The following is a 27,927-nucleotide window of genomic DNA, read 5'->3' as shown; positions in this document are numbered from 1 at the left end:
CTCCAGAGTTGACTCCATCTACACAGGTGGAGGTGAATGAGTGAATTACAATCAGTGATCAACATTTGTGAACCTCTAAAAAAAACACCAAATTGTTCAAGCAGCACAATTTGGAAAACATTTGGGTACAGAGTGTAAAGAATGGCTTGTTTACAATGTTTATGACATTAAAGGTCACATTTTCTTAATACAATTACTTTGAAAACTGATTAAAGAGAGATATTATCAATGAGTGCTCTACAGTGTAGACTGTGACAGGGGGAAATGATAATAATTATAGCAGAAGATTCATGTGACAACAGCATGAATACAGAGAAAACATGTGACTGAGTTTCTCAGCACTGTCAACACTGTGGAAAAAATCTGAACCCAAAGTACATTACGCCCATCAACACTCATTGATGGAAAAAGCAACAATGCTGCCTATCGATTGCAGTCCTGCTTGTCAGCGCAAATGACCTACAGCCATAAATATACAGATTTTATGCCACAGCTCTCAACAAAAAGCCTGCCTTATGTAATGTAACTGCATCTAATGAGAATTTTCGGTGGGTGTACAATAATATCTGTGTTTAAATCTCATTCATATACATGTACTTTTAGGAACTAGATATGCATGAATTAATTTGAAGTAAAAATTAAGTTGTTATAGAATTAAGTCTAGCTGGGGTTATTACATGTCGTTGAATCGTTCTCATTACAACAGTAACCTGTACATAAAAAGAAACTGAGAGTAAGCCACATTTGGCCGTTTAGTTGACTTGTATCATGAAAATTAATGTATATCCGAGAGGTTACAAGAATAATGTTACACTGAAGGTAAGAACATAGTTTAATAAACGATTCTTGATACACCTGAACGAACTTCTGCCTACTTCAGCTTCATTTTTTTTATCTTTTGCTATGAATGCGGTATTGTTTCTGAAATAAAAACAGTAAAAACATGACTCACCTTTTCCGATAGAAAAAATGTAAGTTCTTTTCTTAGAATGAACTGATTAATTTAAATCAAACGTTTAATTTTGTCTTTGTCGAACTCCTGCCTACAACGTATCCTTATTTGACGATACGCCAAACGGAGGCAGGCTTTGACGTGCATGTGTCCAGCAATTGTAAACATATCACCAATCTAGAGCTGCGTGAATGAGATGATGGGTCCTAGTGCCGGCCCGAGCCTGGTTTCATTATCAGTTGAGTCACAATACTTCTTTCTTTCTTTTTCTTTCTGATGCTCACACAAATGATTCCCTTACACATACCACCAATGTTTAATTTGTGGATTAATTCGTAAATACAGAGTCGGGTCAAGAAAGAGTGCTTGAAAATACAAGTCAGAAAAAATCACTTTTGTATGACTTTTAATTTCCACATTCAGTGTGTGTTAACAAAACCAGCATACACAGGTTAGCGTGTTATATTCAGCATATATTGCATGGCATGTTGCAGTTTCAGATCAATCCGTTCATTTAAAATTTTATGTATTTGCACACTGGAAAAAAAAAAATTCAAACTCTCCATTTATCATTTCAAATGCATGTTCAGAAAACAAATAATAGATTTATTACATGTGCTAAACATTTTTGCCCATTTCTGTAATACAAGTGACTGTATAGAAAAAAGCACGGTGGAGATTTAAGATAGCGTCGGTGTGAGCGCAGGGAACAGGGGCTGTGTTGAGTGTTGGGAGAGCACTTCAGAAGCTTGTTAGAAGAGAGCCCTTTGCCATCTAAATCAACAGCTGGTAGCTCAGTGTAGATCAGCCTCATTCAACCTTAGCATTAAACAGTCATTCAGTGGTCAAAGACTGTAACTTTCACCAGGATTCTGCTGCACTTAGGTTCAGTGAATGAAGTAAACGAAGAGGTGGTAAAATGTGTGAGTGACACATCTGGAGGTGGACACGGAGAAGTTTGAAACGTTATGGCAAATGAGAGATTAGAGGCATTCTTTTTGTGGTAATATGTCATCACTGAAAAAGGACAATGAAAAAATGTACAACCGTTGTGTCCATTCACGTACATTACAATGTTGTGCTGGAACACATTTATATACTTATCCTGTGCCGATTAAAAGGGAAAAAAAAAGACAAAAGTATTTACAAAATTATACCATGAATATGACTTGCCATTTTCAGCTACTTATGTGAGAAGAGAAGCAAAATTCACACCAGTGTGACAGAGGCTAATGTATGTATTTCTTCACAACTTTATCCTGATGAATCATGTGATGGTAGAGAAACTTAAGTGTAACAGTTTCTAGAAGTGAAATTTTCTGAAGCCAAAGAAAGTGAGAGTGTGTGTGTGTGTGTGTGCGTGCTGGGGGAGACCAGTGACAATTCGAGCACCCCTGGTCTCCTCCTTCTTGTCTTATGCTCTGTCAAATATATGCTTTGCATTAAATCACACATACCTCCCTGTGTTCTATACAACATTCCTTCTGTTATACAACACATATCAAAAACACAGAGGCGAAAACCTTTTTCCGCACACACACTTGCTGTTTTAAGTGTGTCCAATCCCTCACAACTTCTTGCGGATATAAATGCACAAAGACCCTTTACCTCTTTGATACAATATTTACAATGTGCATCTTTCATTATGCTCAGGAACAGAAAAAGAAAAAACTAGTTCAGTAAAAAAACTTGCACAAAACTCAAAAACATATGTACAAAATAGGCAGCTCGAGTTGTGGAATTCAAAATCGTGTTCTAGTCAGTTACATTTTATTACTTTTACAGTGACATTCAGAGTTTGTTTATATGAGTACTTTCAAACCTGATAAAAAAGGAAACCAACCTGCTAGCAGCTGAGTGCTTAAGGGGAAATAGCTACAGAAAGAGATTTAAGAAGTGCTGAAGAACATTTCACATCACTGTTCTTAAGCTAATGAGGAGCGAGACAGGCCAATTAAGGTAACTTCTAAGCCTTGAAGGAGAAAAGTCAGCATAGAGCTGTGTCTGTCGATATGATCACTACTGCACGAGCAGCTCATGGGTGGTGTCACTTTGTAATGCCTCAAGAGTTTAAAAATTTCCCTACAGAATCCCTACAGAATTGAATGAATAAGTCGGCGTGTTTGTGTGTGTGTGTGTGTGTGTGTCTCCCTGTTCCTTACCCAGAATAGCACAGCATGAGCAAACAGCTGAATCACATACATAAGCATAGAGAAGACATTATGCTGCTCTTAAGACTCAGTCTATGATACAATGGATTTGAAATGATTCAGCTATGACGTTGAATTCTTCATTTTACCAGCTGCAAGGTAGAGGCCAGTCACGTCACTGTGAGTAATTTATGATTTCTGGCAAAATATTCTTTTTTTTTTTTCTTTGTCCCTTTTTTTTTTTTTTCAAAATGTCTCAACATGGAACTAAGAAGCGTCAATGACAGTTTTGTATCTGTAATCTGTAATTCCAACATCAAAAGCTGTCAACATTATAAATTTTTCTTCCCCATGTGTTTTCCCAACATGAATCCTGTTTAGCTGTTAAGACATGCAATAAAATGAAGGGGAGTCAGTGCAAGTGGAGATTAGTGAACCAGGGCATTCTGGATTTAACAGCTTCAGTATCCACATGCCCATAACCTCTCGTGATAAATAAGGACAGAGCTTCAGCTCATAACAGTCTTCAGACGTTACATCAATTTTCATACCTCGGCTTCCTTTTTTTTTTTTTTTTTCATGGTTCTGTTTGTATCTGGTGTTTGTGTGTTGGTTTGGTTTGCGTATTACTGTGTATGTGTATCAGTACTTGGAGACAAGAGAGTGTTTTGTATATGGGAGGTTTTTTTTTCTGAGAAGTGTCTACGCACCATGACTTTGTCACTTCTCTACAAGTTCTTTTTTTTTTTCATTCTTTTTAAAGTTCTTTTCAGTGCTTCTCGACAATGTTCTTTTTTTTTTTTTTTTCACTGGAGACAGAATGACGTACTTAGAAGACATCTCGTTCAGACACAAGTCTCTCTCCTCCGCTTCTCTTGATGTAAGCGAATGTCTGTGTGGGTAGATATTGTGTGTGTGTGTGTGGTGTGTGGTGTGTGCGTGTGTGTGTGTGTGTGTGTGTGGGCATGTATGCGCGCACGCGTGTTTGTGTGTGTGTGTTCAGTATGGTGCGAGTGGACAGACGTGCTAATACTCGCTCAGACTGTGCCACTTTGAGACTTGCCGACGTGGGTTTTGGCACACCTCCTGCCAGTGGGCCACACCGGACGGAGACGGGCTGTGCGTGCCCAGCACCACTCTGCCCACCACCTCGTTCTTCGTGGTGCGGTCAAAATCGATGACCAGAAACTCGATGGAAATTTCCGGCAGGAGCTCAGCAGGCAAGTCATAGATGAAGGACTCGTTGAAGACGGGGTTGAGCGTGCACTTCTTCACGTGGGTCTTCTTTTTGGCGATACGCTTGCGACCGTAGAACACGTTCACTTTCACGTAAGGATCTGGAAGGCAAGGCAATCAAAGTCAAATTATATAACAACAGCTCTTTCATTTTTCTTAATGACACCAATAATAAATCACAGTTGTGATGATGGAGTCACGATGAAGCTTACAATGAACATTATATATCATATACAATGCACATATAAACACATAAGAATGATATAATTATTGATATTAGTGCTCTGCAACCCAGATGTTCTTCTGATAAAACAGACATGTAAGGGGAGTTGCTTACTGCCGGACAGTCCCGTGATGTCCATTTTGGGAAGCTGTTTGGCTTTAAGGACCACGACGCTGAGCCGGTGGGAGACGGGCTGATAGGACAAGGAGACCAGCAGCTCCCCGCGATTCACACACTGAGAAGACACAGCAAAGTGACAACACCAACATCAGCTCACGTGTGTTTGGAAACAAATACGTTATCAGATTAGATAGCACTGCATTGTTCCGCAGAGCGGCTGTCTTACAGGTCAAATGCTTACCCAAAACAAAATAATCTATCCGTGCAGTTTGAAGATCTATTCATGACAGATCAGATATCTGTTGGACAGATGCGCATACATTGACGACTGGGACAAAGATCTATAGAGTGGTCTCTCTTTAAAATGGGTTGTGAGGTCCCTAAAGACTATTTCCCAACTACAGTTCTATCAGTTGTCTAGAATCTGAACCCATTACTTCTGAAGGTGAACATGCTGGTGTCCATATTTACTGAAGGAGTATGGCAATCATTTTTAGTTCTTTGTATATGTTTTATGTATGATGTGCGTGTCACATGACATGCGAGTGTTGCATCCTTTTCGGACCCAATACCTCACTACTCAGAGTTCAATGTGCACAACTGTAGAGCTTTTATCTGCTGTTTATGGACACTGTGCAGAGGAATGCGTCATTATAGCCTTTTTTTTTGAGAAATGATTGGTGGCTCCCTCTGCTGGTGAAACTACAGTCCTACAGCTGAGTGCACTCAGACTTCATATCTCAAAAAACAGCCACTGAGTCTGTGTGTGTGTGTGTGTGTGTGTGTGTGTGTGTCTTTATAACAGTGAGGCCACGAACCTAAAACACTTTGTAACCACAAATGAATACTAATGTATCTTTGTGCATTACGTACATTTGTTAAATCTGCTGTATTTTATTATCTGCAGTATAAAGGCATGCAGTCTTTCCAGCTCCTGCTGTCATGAAGCAAAAACTGCTTTGTCATTCAACAGAAGATGGAGGGGCACCGAATCCCATGACCATGCTTGTTCCTCTCTCTCCCTCCCTCTCATGTTTAACAGATATGAATACTTCATATGGCCCACAGTGCTTAAATGATCATATAACAACTCTTGAAATTGTGTGGTACAGTTACATTTCCACTCTTTGTCATTTAGCTTATAATATACCAGAATAACAGTGATTTATCACTAAAACGGTAGAGAGAATGTAACTTGTGAGAGAGTGTACCTTAGCATAGCAACAGCAGTGAAGCATGTTATGTTCCCCCAGACCAAGGAGAGGTCAGTCAAATTAGAATAGAGGAATTGGACCTGATGGCTCACCAGTTAAACTTTACCTTTATAACAGGTCTTGATCTAAAAACATTAACCGTGGACAATGTGTCTGCATAACTCATGACGTCACTCGTGCAACCAATTTTCAAGCACCGTTACATTAAAATATCTGACTTCTGGAATCAACGGGGTAGCAACTTCCTGTTAAATCTCCCAAAATAATTTGTATTTGATGCAGCAGCATCTCACCTACTCAGGATGTAGGTGGAAATAATTTCTAGTTTTTCAATGACAAATATAGATAAGAATTCTTAATGTGATGAGTTAATCATGAGTAAAGCCTGAGAGAGCGAGAGAGAGAGAGAGAGAGAGAGAGAGAGAGAGAGAGAGAGAGAAAACAGAGACAGAGACAGAGACAGATATGACAGGGCTTGTAGGCACGGAAGTACTTATGAAGCCTGTGCAGTGGTGTCATTTCAGGGCTTCATTCTTTGAGCTTGTGATTTAGAAATGTCACACCTAGCTCAGTGTTCATTCCTACACTATTCTATCTACATCTAATGTGTGTTGGTTCAATGTTTGTTGTTCTTGGTTGATTATTTGTCTCTGATCAAGTGACTAAACAAACTCTGCATACAATATCAAGCCATAATATAGAACAAATGAAAATCAGATGTCATATTCTACATCTCCTTTTGATAATGATGTGTCACTTGCCAGAAGCGTGGCAGGGCGTGTCACTCACCTGCATGGTTCTCTTGCAGATCTGCTGAGTGATAACCACTTTGCCTGTGCTGGGGTCCACGCCCGCCAGCGGTACGAGAGCCTCTCCAATCACGTCGTCCCGGGAGAAGCGGTCAAAGCTGAGTATCAGGAAGTGAAGCGTGAGCTCCGACAGCACGCTGTACGGCACCCCGTAGAAGGTGAATGTCTCGTCGAAGACGGGCTCCAGCGTCTTCCTCAGCACTCGGGTCTTCACGCGATGCTTTTTCTCGGGAAGGATGGTCATTTTTATGTAAGGGTCTGAGCTACCCGCCTGCTCGTCCACAGCCGGCAACCCCTCCGCCTTCTGGATGGTGACCACCAGGGCTTTCTTGGGGAAGTTGTAGTCCACAGCCAGGCTGACGGTGCCCAGGTTGGGCTCCTCCATCGGGGTGAAGGGCGTGGCCGTCTTGGAAGCGTTGGTGCTACTGCTCTGGCTGCTGCTGGTGGTGGAACTTCCCTCTTGGCTGCAGTAGTCGGCGTGAACGGGCAGCTCCGTTTCCAGCCTGGGCTGTTTGCTGGGTTCCAGGTCACCCATCTGAAGCTGGAGACCTTCGGATAGCCCGCTCTCGGCCGCCGGGTCGTCCGCGAGGACCACAGCGCGACCCCTCTCTCGGTCGCCGTGCCGACCAGAGCCGCGTGCCAAGCGCACTATCCTCTTGCTGCTGCTCAGTGTCTCTGGGTAGATGCTCATGCCTTTGAGCATGTGAATGAATTTATAGGGAGGGTCTGCGGCCAGGTCACAATGATCCGAATGGAGGCCACGGAGCTTGTAGCTGTTCGTCATCCTGTGATAGTGTCGCTGACAACACATCCACATGAAGATCAGTACCACCACCGCAACAACCAAAACACCAGCTCCGATGAAGCCTGCCAGAACGGGGGACACATCTAAAACACACACACACACACACACACACACACACACAAGAAGGTAAGGAGAGAGTCAGAGACACCAATATATAGACCTGAAAAAATGGAAAGATCTATTCCAAGTTAACTACTTCAGAGAGCTGCACAACTTTTAATGGAGACAAATATCTTGTATTTTATCTGTTTCCGCCACTAAATGTCAACTGCTAGCGATCCTAAAATAAAACAAAAAAGTACAGTAATGGTAAAAAGAAACTCTGTGACCCTCTGAGAGAAGCGAACTAAGACAGACATAGTGGGAGTTTTAAATGACTCACTGCCAGTGAAGATGCCAAATACAAAATGCAGGAAGACTTTTCAGAGAGAAAGAACTACAGCAACCAGAGGGAGAGGATAGTTAAAGATGAAGTAATGGCCCATTTTGCACTGGGTGTATGTGCTGTAGTAAAGGTAGGAGCCAATAGTTGATTCAGTATAAGAGAAAAAGGCTTATAATGATTAAAGACGGGTAGTTAGGAAGTGTCAGGTGTACCGCGTCTCATTTGCCACTCTGTCACAACTTTGTCCAATCCATCATTCTTTTTCACTAGAGAAGCTTCACTTCACTCTCTGAGAGAAGTCTCACCCCTCCTCTTCTCTGAGTGTGAGTGTGTGTTGGTGTGGGTGTGTAGGTGCGCGTGGGTCTGTGTTGTTTGGGAGGGGGCCACGGAGCGTGTTCCATCTGCTGGTTCACTGAAGCATGTAGTGCGTCATTTGCTCCCCGCGAGAAAAGATTGACGTCGGCCCATGCGAAGCGGCAAAAATCTATAATCATGGCATGCAGTGGTGAATCATTCATGGCATGACGCATCGTTATAACTCTGTGGCCACAAAATAGCTATTACAGAATAATCGTGTTGGAGGCATGAATCAAAATGTTTTGGTGTCCTACAGCTTACATCACAGAGGGGGTGTTTGGGTCGGCGGAAAGTGAAGGCAGCGCGTGTCGGAGTGGGACAGATGGGCTGATGGAGAGGTAGAGAGAGAGAGAGTGAGAGAGAGAGAGATGGAGAGAGAGAGGGGTGGCTCTTGGTTGGAGTATGACTGCATGACTGGAGCATGACACAGTGTACCCGCTGTCATGTTTCAAAAAGCAGACTGTGAGGAGCAGCTGAGAGCCCGGGCCTGCATGTCAATTAGCCTGCATGAAAACCCAGCAGGACACGATACACATCACCTGACACCGCAACATCAGACAAAGACTGAAAAGACAGGGGAAAAACACCAAAACCCGAGAGAGGGAACTGAAGCGCAACTTTGAAATACAGCGCATTTAACACAGAATCATAGCTAGATGTGGAGACTGGGAGGATATAGTAAAAGAGGGGCTGATCCAACATACAATGTGCCAAGGAGACAGTGGGATTAATTAACAGCGGGGAACAATGACAATAAAATAGAGACGTTTCATTGGAGGAACCTCGATGCCCCTCCCTGTTAGTTGTCTATGAGTTGGAGGCTGTGAGTTGGAGGCTTGCTGTTCTTTGTTTAAAGATGCTGTGAAGCAAAGGGAGGGGCAAAGTCAGTGTTGTAATGGAGCTTATGAGAGCTCGTGACATGCTCACTGCAGTAAAGATGTATCCCATTGTGTTTCTATAGGAGAAAGATGCTTTGCTACTATTATCCCTATAGAAAATATCTGTCTCACTGCTGCACTGTTCACACACATTTTGTTTTTTTTTCATAGACGATCCAAGTAAACACAAGCCTCGTTAAAATGAAAACTGTAAAAGGGAACTAAAATTTGCAGTTCTGCGTCTAATTTAAAGTCATTGTCTTGGCAAGGTAATTTAAAAATCCGGAACCACTATAATTGTACATTCACAACTGTATAAGCATATAAGAGCAGTTACATGAATACAAGGGGACACAAGAACAGCACAAAATATAAAAAGCCATTCAAAGTTTTTTCCTCTGTGGGACAATTATATGCAATGACACTCATCCAATTCTGCTTTGACTTAACAGGGCCATTGCTTCTTTCCTACGGTCTATAAATGAAAATCTAATGGAGCTTCAAAATGGAAATTATGCTGGGCAGGGCAATATTTTACTATTGTTTACTTCTAAAATCTACTATTAACAAGACACCCAAAAGGCTGTGAGAATGTGGTATAATTATTTTCACTGATCTCTGCAGACTCTGCTTTGCTATACAAAGGCAGGTGGGAAACAGTGATATCTGACTGACAGAGGATTGGATGGGAAATGCCTCTCCCAAATGAAGTAAAAGGACAGGTCCTTGGTTTAGATGTAGAGCTGATTTAGGATTTAGAACGAGAGAGAGAGAGAGAGAGAGAGAGAGAGAGAGAGAAAGAGAAAGAGAGAGAGTGAGAGAGAATTGACATTTATGGAGCTGTCGTTCCCATCTCAACTCAAATTAGCAAGAAAATCAAACTGGGGGTTAAGAAAACACACCTTGCTCTTTGCTGAGTCTTTCTAGACAAAGAGCCTACCCTTCTTCCCTGCCATTGGTCACTTGAACCCTGGTAGGAATTCCAGCTCAATGATGTCATATTTTGGCAGGCACTCAAAGCAAGCTATCTCAGTTGCCTGGAAACATCCCCGAGGGTAGAGCTCAAATCAACACACACACACACACACACACACACACACACAAAGCAAAGTAAATTCTCACAAAACCCAGGGGAACTGATTCTTAAGGGTATATGCACATCCATGACATATGTATTTCCAAGAGAAACATTCTTCAAAAAGACACATATGCATGGAAGAGAGTGGGGGATCAGTGTTTCTCTGCATAACCTTTTTCAAGCACACCCTATGGGAAAGAACTCAAGGACCTTGGGTGAAAGACTGAAAGCAAGAAATAAATCCTGAATGACATTTTTAGTGTGATACATAAAAATAGTCAAATTACATCACCTACAGTAAAAAAAAAAATACATTTGCTCATTCCAACTACCTTCACAAGTCCTCGTAAGAAAATTCTGCAAAGGCCTGGACATGTTTAAAATGGAGGGATTTGTAGGACAGCTACAAAACTTTATTCTAAAGATTGGAAAAGTTATTATGTAAAAAAAAAGAAAAAAAAAAACTTCTCAGAACAACACAAGTTGAGTGGTTTAAGATTCATTGTTGAAGCATAGCTTTAATGATGCCATGCAGAAACCAAGGCAATCAAAGGAGAAGCAGAGTGATATTACACAAAACCTGACAGTGTCTCACATGATTTATCAAAAGCATTACACTCTGTCATAGTAACTGCTTCCAGTCCAATTCTGGCCCATTTGTTTCCTGAGAAAAGTTATCCCATTCTCTGCATAGTGAGGTCTTGTTTTATTGATGGCAAATCATTTGATAATTGATTCTGATGAGTCAAGGACAAGGACACAGAATTAAACTGAGTGGAACAAAGTAAGGAAGCTTAGTTAAGGCAACAAGAGCAAGGGACTGAAATCACTTATAACAACTGCCTGTAATACAGATACCTCCCCCACCAAAGTCATTTACATTTCCATCAGACACTGATTCATAGCTCAAAAAAAAGAAGAAAAAAACAAAACAGACTTTTGATTTTGTTCGAGTTTCTATATCTAGAATTTTTAGATACAGAACCACACACAAAATGTGTGACTGACGCTAATACTCTGTCATCAAATGTTCTGTCGCCAGTAGCGAAAATCATCTCATCCCACGTCCAGTGCAAAATGTCAGTTGAAGCAGGCCCAGAAATGTTTACTGTAATGACTGACACCAATTTTGGCAAATCTGTACTGAAGTTGAGAGGACGAAAACAACTCTAACTAATACATAACAGCTTAAAACAGACGTGGCGAAACATGGACAACAATCTGGATGTCGAAAGGACTGAAAGGACACGATCGTGCGTCTGAGCTTGTGAAAGATTTACACTGGCCTCCCTTAATTGGGTTCTTTTTTTGTCTGGAGCAGTAAAGAGACTCAACACTCTTGACTGAATGGCGAGGTTAAAAGGTTCTGCGCGAAAACTTCAAACGTCAAACACGATCAGCAACCAAAAATAAGCTACACCGAAGATTTGCCTCAAAACACTGATGACGTCAAGAAGTCGTTCGCTTATGACTAGCTCTTCTGAAACATGAGAAGCGGTGACTCATGATTTTTTGATAGGTAGCCTATCTTCCTGGCACCTGTATTTCTTTTATTTGAAGTATCCTACATATCTCGTGCGATCCCATTAAACATTAAAATATGTGTCTTTTTAATAATACAAATAATTAATCACTTTGTCACGATTTAAGATAGTCCTTTAGTTCAGTACGCTTAGAAAATGTTATTGTATTATACAGAAAAACATGAAGGGAAATAACCCACATCTTCGCATAGCTACCTCGCCCACCACCAAAGTCAGCAACAAGCATCTGTCCTTGATAACCCTGGTAAGGCGAATGAGTTCATTAGGTTTACTAGTGGGCCCATATGTGTCTGCCTACCACGGCAGTGACAGAGGCGAAAACACACCTATGTCAACACAATGTAGAAAACCGACTACTCAGAATCATTTCTCAAGTATCAGGCTTTTCATCTCCAAGCTATACGCAACAATTTTACACGTGAATGATTTGAATGAAGCAACCCTCATGAATATCAGTCAAATTGGTAATGACGGGGCGTATTCGTTTTATCAAACAAAAGACGATCGGGACCATCGAGAACAGACATAACGTCATACTATACCATCTCAATTTCAGTAAGGGCGGCACTGGATTAGTTGGCACAAGTCAAGGAACCATCTCAATTGCGACTAAGGATGTCAAAGACAGAGCGAAACCTAGTTTCACGATATTTTAAACAGTGTATCAACCCAAATATTGCTAAAGTGAGCATAGGTATCTTGAAGTAGACTTATTTATAATAACAACTGCGCTACGACATCAATCTATCATGAGTACATCTAAAAAACTAAACCTGAGCCAAATTCTGTAATGATCCTTTTTTTCACCGATAATGTAATGTTTTACAAAAACACTCTAACAATAACACAAATGCTGTAAAAACTGCCCTGATTGCCACATACCGTATGCTGCTCGTATTTCGGTGATCTCAGCCATTTTGAGAAAAAGAGTACGCTGCAATCGTTTCAAAGATGATGGAATACAAAAAGAGGACTTGATCCTTGTTTTCCTTGAAATCGGTCTAAAGATTCATCGTTACATTTTTCAATTCAGTGGTTTGATCTAAAAATCGCAGGTGTAGCAGCCCCTTGCTCTGCGGCCCGTCCAGTGATGTAAGCACGGTGTCGGATGCTGCCGCGGATGCTGCGACTGCGCTAGATAGACCTACTTGGGTACCGGGCATGGAGCATAGGATATTAAAACTCTAGCACCGCCTACATTGGTTCAACGCCTCTTCATGTTCTATGTATCCAATCTAATGAACGGATATGTTTGGTAAACGATTAGCCTTTACAAATTACTCATGCACCACGTGTTTCCGAAATTAAAGGTATTTTATTTTTTCAAGTGTTTTCGTTACGCTTTGGATATTAAGCAATTAAAAATGATCGTTATGGAAATCACGACATGGAGACAATCTTACAGCAATTTTAACAGGATAACTGATGGTTTGATATGACAAAGATAAACAGAAGAACACAATTCATTCAAAAAGCTTGAAACAAAATTTAAGTACAGCTGAAAGCGAAAATAAAACACACAAAAACGCCCAAAAATGATCATGAGAGGATTGATGGGAAATCTAGAGAGAGGATGGGAACACTTTTTTTTTTTAATGTTTTAAGCAATGTAACAATATGCTATATTTAAATAAAGTTCTCTGAAATATTGCACCATCCCCAATTAACAATAAAAATATCATAATGTTAAGATATCATTTGGCAGTACTTATGTAACCCAGCTGATCAAGATACTGTGACCTCTATTTTGTAGGCCTTTGCTAAGTTTCTTACAGTTGGTCCGGAGATTCCAAACCAGAAGACTGGGATCACCATGCCACGCCGTGTTTCCTCCGCTCCTCTAGTGCTACATCCGTATCAGGCAATGAAAGGTTAGATGATTACAGAACTTGCTGAGTCAGATTTAACACCATGTTAGAATAGCTGGATGCCTTTAAGGCAGTGATTAGCCTTTTATAGTTTCTCTTTATTTCCGTGTGCATATCTGATGTCGTGAGAATGTGCATGTGGGGAAAAAAATGCCAAGAGCCACAGTTCTAATAAAAAATGAATTTAAAGCCAAGTTAGAAAAATGCAAGTAAATGAAAACAACGCTGCGTAACTAAATGGAAAATGTTACGTAACCTGCGGTAGTGCTGCAAAATGCTCACTAGGTGACCTACAAAACACCTTATAAGAAATTCTTTGGCAGCTGCATTTTACGAATCATAAATTCACAGATGTGAAATGGCACACTGACTGGCCATTCTTGATTTTGTGAGCACACACAATGCTAAGATGGAGTCTAGACTGGGTCATTCTCTGTCTCGGTCTGACAAAAAAAAAAAAAAAAAAAAAAGATGGAAAATATGTTTCAGGGAGGGACCCAAATGTAGGCAAAATTCAGTTTGATACAAGGCACTTCAGCTTAAAACGTGACAGCAGCCCTTTGTCAGGCAAAGTTAACTATACATATTTTACCCCGTCTGTGAACTTACATACGCCCTCTGATGTCCCAACTGGCACTATAATACAGGTTTTACAAGTTGTTGTTTTTTTTTTCCAGGGGACTAAAGTATACATATCAGACCACAGAGCATGTATACAAGTATTCCATACCAAAAAATACTGGGGCTTCATCACTCGCTGAGGATATTTGATTGCTTGCCTTGGTATAGATTTGATTCTGTGAACCAAGACCAGTTCCTACTGCATCACACATATGACTCAGCATCAAGGCAGAACATTTCAGGGCAGAGAACTGAATGAATTCTATAACTCTAAGTCTGAACATCCTTAACGCTGTGTTAAGCAATATGCAAAGGAACATCATTCAGGCCTGGACTCTCCCAGCATAGGTTTCTCCAGCATGTCACGCTCCCTGTCCTGCACTGGCGTTTCACTCACACCACATTCTTGGGCCTTCAGCAAGTGGAACTTGGATGGTGTTGTGATCTTTCTGCGTTTCCATGACAACGCGGCCCGTGCCACACTCTCAGCAGTCCAAACGCTGCGTAGTCCAGAGATGCCGTCTGCTGGATGTACTTCTGGAAAGTAAGTGTCTGTGTGTATGGTAGGCTGAGTCACTGTCTGTGGCTGTCTCTGTGTTTGTATATGTGTGTGTGAATCTGTGTGAGACAGACAGACAGAAAGGGAAAGAGAGAGAAGGACAGGAAGAGAAAGAGAGAGAGAGAGAGAGAGAGAGAAAGAAAGTATGTAGGGTGACATTCTCACTGCATTGTATCCTGACTGCTTTGGTTACTCGACCCTGGCGTAGGCCAGAGGCATGGAGTGCAACACCTCATCCAACAGCTGGAGAGCACGGTGCAGGTGGACCTCCACCCAGCAGGGCGTGTCCTTGATGCTTTGTCGTGGGTAGTCTGGCCCCCAGCCCTTCACAAAGCTAAGTCTTAAAATGCAGAGCCGTCGCAGGTCGTCCACACCAATGCACGCTGCCGCAGAGAGACCTAGAGACAGACGAAGTGAAGAACGAGAGAAGAGGGAATCAAACGAAAATAGAATAAAAACTGCCTGGTAATTAAACTTCGACTCAGACTGAGTTAAATGACTTGAGGTAATTGAATTAGTACGAGAGAGTAAGCTGAGACTCACTGATGGCGGGAGCGATGCCGCCCACGCTGCCCGGGCCCGGAATGTTCCCAGCCACAGCTGCAGCCTGGGCAGCCGCAGCTGCCTGCGCAGTGGCCGCCTGATGCTGCATCTGCCTGTGACACTGACGCAGGTCAAACACCTGAGGATGAAGAGGAGGAGGAAGAACAGAGGGAAAGAGACGATATGTATCCAAGGTCAGACATCGATAACTATAGATCCTCTTTATTGACATGGCACGTGCCCTACAAAGATGGTGTGTGGCGTGAACGCGTAAGACTCTTCATCTGTCGGTCACCTTAATGTAGGCGCCAGGATAAATTTTGTGCACGGCATCTCCCGGGGCACGCCCTGCTTTTCTGTCCAGGTAATAACTCTGAACGAAGACGGCGTGGTCACTAAGACAGCGCATCCACACGTCTCCCTCTCCACGGCACTCCAGCTGCACTCCTTTCCCAATGTGGAGCCTGGGCGGTGAACAGAACAGACCGTGAGAACCTTGCCTTGCACAGAAATGGTTTCTTTCAGCGAGATGACCGAATAGATGGGAACTACACGCTGACCGGGGAGAAACCGTTTAAACTGACTCGCTTACATTTGCTATATTTACGAGTGCAAAGAAATCTAATGTGAAAGAGGAATGGGGATAGGGATCTGTGGTGCTTATCTTTAATAAATGCACGTGTAAATCTGTCAAAGAAACCACTAAACTATTGTCACTGGTTGTAAAAATAATCCAAATAGAATTACAGCATTTTGGGAAATTATAGCAATTACAGCAGAATTACAGCAATTTGTGAAATGAGGCACTGGTAAAAGTTATAATGCCTGCTCTCCGATTATGGTGTCATTACTATGGTGAAAACCGGCAGCAGATAAGGATACAACACTGTGTTAAACTCATATAAGCTCAGCAAATAACACAAACATAGATCTCATGTCATACACATTGATTATACGGTGACCTCACACACACAAACACACAAACACACACACAGGAAGAGTCACACCATTAAAAACTCTGACCTGGCCCGCTCACTGGAGTCTGTACGATGCACATTGCTGAGCTGACCCAAACAGAAGCGATCACCCCCTGACGGGTCCACGTATCCGTCCACTGTGACCACGGGGCAGTTAGCCAGCACCTTAAACATCTCCCCAACCTGGATGTCCATCTCAAAGTATGAGAGTGAACACCAAAACTCAGGACCTTCACAAACAAAATGTTTTCAGTTATAAGCAAGCAATTGAATTTGATATTTTTCATACAGTTTCTCGAAAACTTTTATGTGTGACGTGTTAAAGAAAATACCTGGATGATTCAAAACTGGCTGTGGGTATGAGGCTGGAGTATGATGTTGAGACCCTAAAAAGATAAACAATGTGGAGTTCATATTTACACACGTATGTAAGAGATTACTGAGAGCACAATGACAATAGATGACACCCATGACCTACAGAAGTGGCTGGTATGGTGAGGAGAGACTTGCTGATGGCCACGCCCATTTTGCTGAGATTCTACAGGGGTGTAGGAGGCTGTGCTGGTACCTGTCCAGGTAGCTTGGAAATTATAGGAAAAATCAAGAGATAAAGAAAAATAACAACAGGACGTACCTGAAGAAATTGTAACTGTAAGCAAGATATGGACAAAGTTAACGTACAGCACACACAATTGGCTGTGCATTTGATACCCACTGCGGAATGATGGCTGAGTTGGTGATCCTTTGGATGTGCTGCGTTCACCCTGACTGATGGAGAGCTGGGTGGAGGAGTGGGTCGGGGTGGATGGGGGAGGGGTGGAGGCCAGGTTTCGGCTCTGAGGGGAGGCAATTCGAAGCAGGCCTTCAGAATGACTGCACTGCATAGACAACATGGAGCTGCCCGCTAGTGACGACAGAGAAAGACACCGGTTACACAAAGAACACATCACTGCTTTCCATGGGGCTTCGCTGTCACTGGTCAACGAGCATTAACCAGCATGAAAGTCAAATGAATTCAAAGGCAAATCATAGACATGGCCAAAAGCTTGACAACAAGTTTTCATACAACAGAAGCTGGCCAAGAACAAGACCACTGACCTGGTGGAGAAAGGGGGATGCTTGGGTAGAGAGCGGCAGACGGAGAGGCGCGGGGGGGCTCGTGAGTCAGGGGGGGCAGGGGTTGGCTGTAATGGTCAAGGGGAGGCTGTTCATGCTGAGGGGATACTCTGGGTGGCAGGTCCATACAGTCATGGATGTACTCCTCTTTAATCAGTCTCTCTGAACGGACCAATGAGAAACACTGTTTTACTTTTGCCTTGCTTCTTAACCGCGCATATGAACTATATTTGACTCTGACATGCTCACCATTACTCATGATGATTCATAATTTATGAACTAAACACTGGTATGAGTGGATCAGCAAAATATTATATGTGTTTTCAATTTTAAGCCCAGACTGGAATTCAGGAACATGGAAGCAATCAAGGCTCTCATTGATCATTTAACAAATAAAACATGACTACCTCTAAGACATCATTAGCTATAGAGAACAAATGAAACTCGAAGCACTCTCTTTATTTCAACTATAAATTTTCCTCTATTCTCAACGGCCGTGACATGAAACATAACCCTCTTACCTGTGTTTTGAATGCTGAGACCGACTTCATATGGAAGGGACAGAGAAAAAACACAAACGTTATCAACATTAATATTATTTTGTTACAAAATGATAAAAAATTTAGGTTTGATGTAACTGATGTGACAAAGAGCTATATGGCAATAAAATGAACAATGTTCAGTTTCTAGTTTAGTTTTATGTCTGGTGGTGATTCATGATTGTCTGAGGATAGCTGATAGTACAAACCAATACCAGGTGACACAACCCTCTCATAGTGATAGGGGTTGACACAAACGCTGTCATATTTGAGATCGAAGGCAAACTGACAGAACTTGACATGCTTTAACTCGTTTTTGTGGAGGTCTGGCCATCGCCAGAGTCTTGCGTAGATCACATGAGGGAAACCTTTTCTCCCTGCCACCTGTGGAAAAAAAAAAAGAAGAAACTAAGATATGTAATTATACAGTGCGACAATGAGTACATCTTTGAGAATACAGAGGGCATGGAGATACTGAGCGAAGTTATCTTTTGGATTGGAATTCTAGTTTGATGAATAAAAGGGAGTTGATACATAATGGGAAGGGACTTGAGGGAGGTCACTGGGCTATGGGAGAAGAGCAAAGTGGAGAAGTGGAACAACACTAAACCGACGAGTTCAACATCATATCTCATGAGACATCCACAAGACAAAAAAGAGGAACTGGTGGATGAGTGAAACGAAAGAATGAAGTGTTGGCACGTGGAGCTGACCTTGAAGAGACGAGGTATAAAGTAAATTCACATCACAGGTAAAGTTCGAAAACCAAAAATTTGTTGTTTTGAGACTGATTTAGCAATCACGGACAGTGCTGACTTAGTGTGAGTCAGAGTTCTTTCATCTGTGAATCATTCTGAATCACTGGGTTTCTTTTACAGTACTGTTTCCCAAACAAAACCACTGGTATCCCTGGACACTTTGTGTTTGTTCTAATTAAGTTCTCGCAAACCTACTTCATACTGAAAACTAGTAATCAAAGCTCTTGTCGGGTACAATCAAATGGGCATGTTACTTAAAGAGAGGCTTTGCACACAAAAGAATAACTGAACATTCTAATTAAGTAGAGTCTGTGAGAGAAATCTATGGGAGACTGTGAACAGAGAGAGGGAGAGAGAGGGGGAGAGAGAGAGAGAGAGGGAGAGGGAAGGAGGGAGGGAGAGAAAATGAGGACTGAGAGAATACTGGAATGAAACAAAATTAAATACGTGTTTATGTAGTTAATGATAAATAAACTATTGCTATATAGACTCTTCCAATACCGGTACAAATAGGGACTTGCTGACGTCATTACCCAATATTCCAAGTATGTGAATATCTCCACCCAAAAATGTTACATGACCTTCAGAGGATAGAGATAGTCAGATTTGGTCTGAAGCCAGACTCACTGCATTAAATTAAAAACCACAACCAAAAACAGTGATAAATAGACACACATCCTTTTATACTGACTAATATTCAAACACAGACATATATATATATATATATATATATATATATATATATATATCAATCATCTAGTTACAGAACCATAAACAAATCTAAAACGTCAGTGATCCAATCACTTAAAACTTGACAAGACAAATGCTATCTGTTACACCAAAACAAACTGGATATATGACATTTGTTCACGTAAATAGAACTTTGAAAAGCAGTCAGACACACATACACACACACACACACACACACACATACACACACACACACAAGCACACACACAACCCAACACAGTACACTAACTCCCAGACAGACAGGCTTAACTTAACCCTGCCCCTTTCCTGTGTCTCAGACAAAACAACCCTTGCTCTCTCGACACTCCTCCCTCTCTCTCCTTCCTTCTCTCATTCTGTCTCTCTCCAGCGGGGGGAGGGGTAGGAAACTCCCTCTGCCTCACTCTCCTGCGTTCCCTCGCTCTCTCACAGTCCACCGACTGTCTGTCTCCTGAGGGATGGATGGCAGAGGTTTACATGATGTTTTTCTTTCATTTCATTCTTTTGAAACTGATGATGTATCTTTCACAGAGGCTACATGTATGAGAAAAGTAGTCATATATCTAGATAAGATAGGAGGCTGATGACATGTCAGTCAGAGTAGTTGGAACTGTAGCATTTTTCTGTTTTTAATTATACTTGTTGAGCCTTTATTACACATCATGATAATCTTCTGCAATGACAAGCAACAATGTGCTAAAAAATATTAGTACTATACGGTATATCATGCAGTCAACCATACAGATTTCACAAGCCTTTGCAATACAACCACTGACATGGACTAACCCTGATAAGAACTACAACCACCACAATGAGTAAACAATAACTATCAAAACAATTTTCAGCATCATGATATCAATGTGAACCTTCTCTGACATAACTAGCAGGATTATCCTACCTGAAGTCGTCCATCTAGCGTCCTCTGAATGGTGACGCATTTGCTGGGGTGCATACCGTTGGTGGTGACGGCCGTTATTAAGGATTCCAGCTCGTCCTTCTTCTCCTTCAGCTTTTTCACCAGGCTCTCGATGGCCCGCTTGGCAAATCCCTCGTTCTCGCCGCCCTGTCGATGGCACATCAGACTGTGCACGATGCTCAGGCAGGCGTCGCTACTGCTCGGTGGGTTCGCCGACATTTTTACAGCTACAGAGAGAAAAGAAGACAAAGTACAAAGACAAAAGAGAGACTTTATAAAGAGACATTACAAAAAAGGACAGGGACAATGAAGTCAGAATAATGGAAAAAAGTGAATCTCATCATCTTGGCAGTCTGATCTTCCTTGTGAATCAGTCTGGTAAATTTGCAAAAGTTACAACTACAGCTACAAGGTTTAAAGCCCAAGAAAGGTCTCGGTTTCTTTCAAATTGTGGGTTATCCAAAAGACTGGCCAAGAATCCTGTGCAGTCCATAAAATTCTCCTGTGGTGGAAAAGTTTCATTCAACTACCTGCACATGCAGTAGAGGAGGAATACTCAATGACCTGAAGGCGTTCTACATTGCTTCTGTACACAGAATGGAGAAACCCCTGGTCCTATTAAATTCAAGACTAGTTTTAATGGGTCTATTAGAAGAACAGGCACTTAAGATCTTCACATGGTTTTGGCAATTTTTATGTGTGACTTTGGCAGTTTAGTTGTGTAGATGGGGCCCATCCTTAACCAGAAATTTCATTATGGATTTGTCAACTGAGACAAGTTAGTCACCTCAACATAGGGAGGCCTAACACTCAGACTGAAGTAATGTCCAACAGCCAGCATTGGTACTATGGTCTACAAACCCACAGTAAAATGACCTAGTAACTTTCATTTTGGTTCTGTACATTGTCCCTTCAGCAACCAACCTTTTAGGTGCAAACAGAAATTTTGACATTCTGAGAAGCCTATAGAAAACATCTTTCAGAACCACACCAATTTAATTATCATTTCTTGAACACCTGGTTCATAAGTCATGTAGCATTCAATCCCCAGATGAAGAAGCCCCCAAGGCAGACATCTCTGAGAATACCAGAGAGTCAACGCACAACACATAGGTGAAAGCTCTTTTCTAATCACTGTATCTGGAGCTAGTGTCTTGCCCTCAACCATGATCTTTTTGAAATGTTTTAAGTGTTGATATACCAACAAATGTCTGTCTCAGGTATATCTTCAGATCCTACAATAACATCGAGCAAGGTAGTGTGGTCACTTCTCAACCAAGCCATATCATCAAAGAAATTAGTCAACATTCAAATATCTGAAACACTTAAGTCAAGTGCTAGGAAAAAAAATATTCTTCTTTAAGGAGATTACCTGTAAGAAGTCATCTTTATTTTACCTGTAATGATATGTTAGCATCTGATAACACGAGGCCTTATTTGCAAGATAGGGACCTGAGTCTTAAAACAAATGTTCTTGGCTTGGCTTTGTCTTGACGTTGAGACTTATGACAAATATTATACATTTACCCCCTGAAGACCTTCACTCAAATGCTTTAGCCATGGTATTCAATGCAGTTCCAGTTGCTAACACTCTTGTCCATTTTTGTTCTCTATTAATGCAATTTAAGATTTACTGATAGAATAAGAGATTACGAGAATAATGAACGAGCAAGACTATTTTTATTTTAACAAAAGATAAGATTAGAAATCATGAGCAATATGGCTAATTTCTTTCTCAGTTGTGTCTCACATGCACAGCTTAAGTCTCATGGGCTGATCAACAGGCGTCAGTCAGACTGGTTGTTGCTGACAAGTTCTCTCAAAGGTTGATCATTCGTGTCTTGTCCTAAATGTCAGGCGTTGTAATGGTTTTCATATCAGCCCAACACTGTGATCTCTGAGTGGCTCTTTGAAGAGTGTGTGTACACCTGTTTGCCATGTAAAAATTGGCCTCTAATTCTCCAGACCTCCTCCAGGGCCAGATTCGAAGAATGCTACTTTGGATGCTGTCGGCATTGGACAGTCAGTTTGGTAATAATAGTAGAGTGAAGTCTTTCAGGCTGATCAGTATAAACAGGAATAGTCACATATATATTTCCTTTGTAGGCTAGTCATTGTGAGTCTCACAGGCTGGTAATTGCAGATAGAAGGTTGTGGAAAAATTGTTCTGTGGGTTAAGGAGCAATTACTGTGAAGCTGACTGACAAAATATATCACCTACTTCAGATAAAAATCATATATTCTCATGCAGCTGCCTGAATCTTAAAATTAAATGGCAAAGATGTAGAACAAAGTGAAATCATTTAAAAGCAGGAAACATTTTTCAGTCTTTAAAAATGTGTTACACTTTCCACATTTGATAATAAGTGGCCTTTCTTGTGCTACACAATAAAACTGATGTCAGCTGTAATTTATGCTGGACAATGTTCCATTATCTAATAAACATGTGACTTTTATTCCAAGGTTTATTAAATGTTAAATGTGTGATTAAAGGTGTGTTATAATCTTTTAGTAGGTATCTGTGAAACCTTTCCAACGGTTAATACACATGTGAAATGTTTTTAAGGCACGTTTTTTGCAACTAAAGAAAGACAGACAGACAGACAGACAGGCTGAGTGAGTGAGGGATGGAGTGAGTGAGTGAGAAGAGGAGCATTTTAACATCACTTTAGGCCGCATTCGCCCTCCGACAGATGACCACTTCTGAACTAGATAAATTGAGTTGAAAATCTTATTCGACAGTTTTCTGATAAAACTAAACATAACAGAGCACTGGTTCAAATATTAATTAACGTTTGTAAGAATGTTTTTTTAAGTGACAGCAAGACTGATTTACATTGACAGTCCCTCTCTATTGCTCTTCAAGTATAATCTCAAGGATGTTTCATGACATTACGTGTCACGTGTCCCCTGTAATTTTTTTCATGGCTGAGCATGTTTTAGATATTTCATAAAATGTATCACCATCATTCCAAGAAATGTTATCTTACATTCATTGACATTCTCCAAGCGTAGTCCAGGAGTATATAAGGTCATAAAGGATAAAAAGAGAACAGAGAAACTTAATAACGGTGAAACAGCATTATGTACTTACTTGAAAGTCCTTTTGAAGTGTTGTTATTTATGTAGTTACTCCTGTACGCCCTTCTCTACTCCATCTGATTTTGAACCTTGACTGTTCACATCTGGTGTAATCTGTATACCAGCCGTTTTGTCTCCATTCTCACATCCTGCTAGACCCTTTCATTTGAGAAACACTGGACGCTGGAACTACAGACTGGAACCTCTTGAAAACTAAAGTCAGTTACTGCCGTCTCATCCGAGACGAAGGCTTCGTGCCAACAATGACTCTGCCCTCGCCACTTGCCGGGGGGCTGTCTGTCTGGGTTGCACTGAGACTAACAGGTCGGCGGAGTTTTTTCCTTCGCCTGTAATCATATTCTACTTCGCTCGAATTTACTGAAAGAAACTATAATAAAGTAAATTTAGTGGTTACTGAGAATGAACTTTAAAAGGAGTCTCTCTCTCTCTAAATATATATATATAACACCAATACCGTTAACTTGGCGCTGTTAGCCATGGTCTCATTACATCAGTGAAAGTCATTTAACAGCCGTTTAAAGACTTTGCCGTAAGACCTAGACGTCTACTAAGTGATAGATGTCGAACGTTAACAAACACACAAAAAAAAGGGGGGGAGGGGGGGGGGGGGGCGACACGACGAACCCACTGCTATAAAATGTGGGAGAACTACGACATCCAACGGTGAAGTCCTGTCACAAACATCTCTTCAAAAAGAGCAGCAATTTTAGAGACTTTACATCCCAGAATACTGTAGGAGGCGGTAAAAAGACAGGTAAACGGAGACGGTTGCCGAATTTGGCTGCAACGATTGTGGACATAAATAGGGAGGTAAAACAGAACGTTTGTGAATTTGTGAAAGATAATTTCTGGGACATATGATCAATAACTTTTGTTACTGAACGTGCAACAAGCCTATATTAGCTTGCGGGGTTCAACTCAGTCTAACTAGATTAAAAAGCAGCACGTGTTCTTTGACGATTGAACGTTTTAAATTTATAAAAGCGTAAAGTTTAGATTTTACCCAAAAATGTCTTTAACACGCAGTATCAGAAGTCTAAGCAAGGTTCCAGCTGGCGTAATATCTTGTGATAAAAATATCTTGCTTGGTCAAATTCGTTAGTTATGCTAGCAAGCTAGACCATCACACCCTGATTGAATATTGGTTAAGGTGGCCAAGTTATCCCGGTAAATGTAGGTTATCTTTAGGAACACATTAGGTTTGAGAGTAACCGACTGTTATATTCTTGGGCGAACCCGTGTTCCTGGGTACAGCAAGCATTATTTCAAGCAAGTTTAAAGCACGATGCCTTTTATCTCTTTCTTCACTGTAGGTTTCAGTGCTCACTCTTGAAGATGAGTAACCCAACTTTAAAAAAAGTTACATTGGAAAGCACTTCGACAATGTCACTGCATGATCGGTGAGTGGCGCTCCTGTAACACACAAACGGGGAGAGTCCGTGGTCAGTTATTTGCCTTACCTATCAAGGTTGTATTTCAAATGAATAAGAGAGATGTCACAGAATGATATAGGTGAGAGTTAACCTCACGCATGTGTAAAAGTAAACGCTTAAGAAAGCTGAGTGAGCCTGATGTTTAAATGACAACTGTCTCTTTAGTTTGGACACATTAGGTTAGGACTGATCAGGCACATTAACCTCTGAAAGACATGGGAAGTTCCTACCTGTTGGTCCACTCTACACACTCTCCTCTCCTTCGAGAATTTTGTCAGGATTTTTGTCACATGAAATACCAGTGCTCAGCCTTTGTGCTTTGTGTATTTGGTACACTTGGGGCTGTAAGAGGCACAGGTGATAAACCATTTAGTGCAGGTTTCACAGGTCCTGTTTTGCACTGTGACTTGTTTTCTTAGTCAGTACTTGAATTTCTATTGTCAGTATATTCTCTTGTTTTTAGTATATGCCCGTTGCAAGTTTAATATTTGGGTCCACTAAACAGCAGGCTATTACGATTCAGAAATGATATGATAAGTAGCTGGTAAGCTAGAATTGTGTGACTGATGTCAAACGAGTCTCTTTGTAGCCACTCCACATCACCTGTGTTGTCCCTCGTTTTTTTTCTTTTCTTTTCTTTTTTCCTCTCTGACCACGTTCTGTAAGGTTTACCGACGTGCTAAAGAACAAACAGACATCACAGCATAACCCAGGTTCACTGCACAATCAGAAGCTGGCCCTGCAAATGGAGAGCAGACCCTCTGTCCAGGCTGCTTTGCATAACAAAGGGGTAAGGCAAACGCTTGACATTGCTCCGTTCAGCGTAGTGTTTAGCAGAATGCATGGTGTTAATTTAGTCAGTCATATAATTGATTTAATTTGATTTTATTTAATTTGATTTGCCTTTATTAAGACAATATGCTGCCTGTATCCAGTGCTATCTAACACTAGCACCACTGAACTTTTCTGACTGCCAGCTATGACCACCAGTGCCTACTGGTGTCACAACTAGTTCATACAGGTTTTTAGCAGCATAAATAGATGCTTCAAGCATGTTTTGCATCAGGCCACAAACTTTAAAACTGCCTCTTGTTTCTCTTGATGAATGAATTCTATAAATCACAAATGTGAAATAATGAGTAAGTAAAGAAATAAACGTTCTTGTTACACTTTCAGCATCAGTCATCGCTTTTCTTATGATAGCTTCATGTCATAGAAACAAAGAGTACTGGTATACTGGCAATTTTGGTTTTAGCACGTTGTGTAAGCCCAGTCTTGTCTTCCCAAATGTCATGTGAATGTTATAAATGTCTGTGGGAGTTTCCTCTACCCAGACTGTTTCCTCTCTCGCCATGGCAGGTGGCTCCGTTATGTCTTTTTTGCTGCAACCTCAAGGTGTCTTTGCCTGAGGTGTCAGCCAAGAGTCAGAGTCCGTTGAAACCCCCACGTCGACATCATTATCTTCAGCTTCAAAGTCTATGTGAATCCCCGTGTCAGGCTCCAGCTTATCCAAATTCTATAGTTTCTCTGCACTTTCTCCAGTGCTGTCTCGGCATTGACATTCAGTGTGTCTCTGTGCATTCTGTAATGCCGTCGCATCATAGCATGATAATGAACCACATCTCTCCTGGGGTAGATTATGTCCCAATGCTATCTTTAAAGAATTTGTGGTTGTTTAATCATTTGATTATACGCTCACATTCATAATGCTGAAGATGTAGAATATAATTCAAAATATCTGTTGATATTCTGAAAGGATAGTGGAGTGGGTGAGCAGGACTGCATAAACAATATAAGTAATTGTTTTTGCTTTGGTATTCATACCACTTGGCATTATTGGTGATGTGAGAAGAAGGGCTTTTGTACTTCAGTTTTTCCATTCCAAATGAGATGTAAAATGCAAATGCTCTTCCTTTTGAAAACCTGTTGTATGCTTGACCTCTGCTGATTCTCTCATCCTGTTGTGGTTGGTGAATACTGAAGAGTCTGAGGCAGCGCTTGGGAAGGGCCAATGTCAAAGCCAGGCTGGGCGGGTCCATGGTTAGAGGAGCCACCCTGGGCTTCCCTGCACCAGGACTGAGAGGACAAGGAGATCACATGACAGGGATCAGCAGACCCGTATACGCTAGACGTAAATCTGAATGTCTTAATATTTGCCGATAATTCTGACCTTTCCGACTCAGAATATGTTGAAAGTCCTGTAATGATATGTCATTTTGTTTGCTGTCTGTTGTTTTTTTTTCCTCTGAAAATGGTCTTTTTACAGATATGAGCAGATATCGTGGACAAGGGGCTCTGTCTCAGTTGATGGGGCCCCGAGCGCTAAGGCACAAAAGGGGTCAGATGTGTTTTGGTGTGGCGGTTGGAGGCAGAGTCCAAGAGGGATTGAGAGAAAAAGGTAACTAACTTATCAAGAACAAATTTCTTTTGGCAGTGGATTTTAAATGCTTCGGTCAGAAAAAAAGACAACTAGATGTTGTTGTGTTTTTGTTTATTCTTTCAAAGCCTTTCAAATCTGTGTGAATGCCCGGTCTCCAGTGACCTCAGAGTGTCAATGCTGACGCTTTGGTCCTTTTTCCCTTCTCAGGCAGGAGGCTGGGTGCAGTTATGACTGGGGCCTTGCGTGGCAGAGGCCGTGGGCGGGGCAGAGACAGGGGATTGGCCCGCTGTGCTATCACCAGAGAGATGCTCGACATCCAGCTGGACGAGTACATGTCTAACACCAAAAGCCGCCTAGATGCTGAGTTGGATGCTTACATGGCTGAGGTTGACCCTGCAGACATAGAGTAGCCTAACCTCTACCAGCCACGAGATTTGTGGAGAGACTTCCTCTTATCAGTAATTGACAGCTTGATTCATAATCACCCAACTGCCCTGATCTAACCCTATGTACTTTAGTTAAGCTGTAAATAACTCCCTAAAAACATTTTCACATTTTCCCCTTATTGAATGGCTCAGATCCAGAAAAAATAATTCACAGAACCTTCCAAGACATACAAATCCGTCTAATATATG

General features: G+C 41.4%; 3 protein-coding genes across 4 annotated transcripts; 1 reads left to right on the top strand and 2 right to left on the bottom strand.

Moving 5' to 3' along the window:
* Positions 1 to 4,128: 4,128 nt before the first annotated feature.
* syt11b (synaptotagmin XIb) lies at positions 4,129 to 12,667 on the bottom strand. Of its 2 annotated transcripts, XM_030782704.1 has the most exons (5): positions 12,634 to 12,667; positions 7,479 to 7,592; positions 6,685 to 7,430; positions 4,676 to 4,796; positions 4,129 to 4,439 (listed from the first exon to the last, which is right to left on the bottom strand). In XM_030782704.1, the coding sequence occupies exons 1-5, from the start codon at positions 12,665 to 12,667 to the stop codon at positions 4,129 to 4,131; spliced, it is 1,326 nt and encodes a 441-aa protein (XP_030638564.1). The 2 variants fall into 2 exon arrangements, with proteins under 2 accessions (XP_030638564.1, XP_030638563.1); XM_030782703.1 differs by having other exon boundaries at positions 6,685 to 7,592.
* Positions 12,668 to 14,559: 1,892 nt separating this feature from the next.
* On the bottom strand, positions 14,560 to 20,596 carry LOC115819610 (mothers against decapentaplegic homolog 4). Its single transcript, XM_075353600.1, is given in 13 exon segments — positions 14,560 to 14,740; positions 14,965 to 15,005; positions 15,007 to 15,197; positions 15,343 to 15,481; positions 15,638 to 15,806; positions 16,366 to 16,549; positions 16,652 to 16,705; positions 16,798 to 16,899; positions 17,035 to 17,223; positions 17,418 to 17,597; positions 17,957 to 17,980; positions 18,184 to 18,358; positions 20,360 to 20,596. Coding segments are annotated over 13 exon segments (1,866 nt in total).
* A 4,266-nt stretch (positions 20,597 to 24,862) lies between these two features.
* Positions 24,863 to 27,702, top strand: LOC115819609 (chromatin target of PRMT1 protein-like). Its single transcript, XM_030783113.1, has 5 exons — positions 24,863 to 24,879; positions 25,579 to 25,702; positions 26,896 to 27,043; positions 27,179 to 27,310; positions 27,500 to 27,702. The coding sequence occupies exons 1-5, from the start codon at positions 24,863 to 24,865 to the stop codon at positions 27,700 to 27,702; spliced, it is 624 nt and encodes a 207-aa protein (XP_030638973.1).
* Positions 27,703 to 27,927: the final 225 nt, after the last annotated feature.

The sequence above is a fragment of the Chanos chanos genome, chromosome 8 (assembly GCF_902362185.1).
Source record: "Chanos chanos chromosome 8, fChaCha1.1, whole genome shotgun sequence".
Lineage (NCBI taxonomy): Eukaryota > Metazoa > Chordata > Actinopteri > Gonorynchiformes > Chanidae > Chanos > Chanos chanos.
This window is presented reverse-complemented; position numbering and strand designations above follow the sequence as displayed.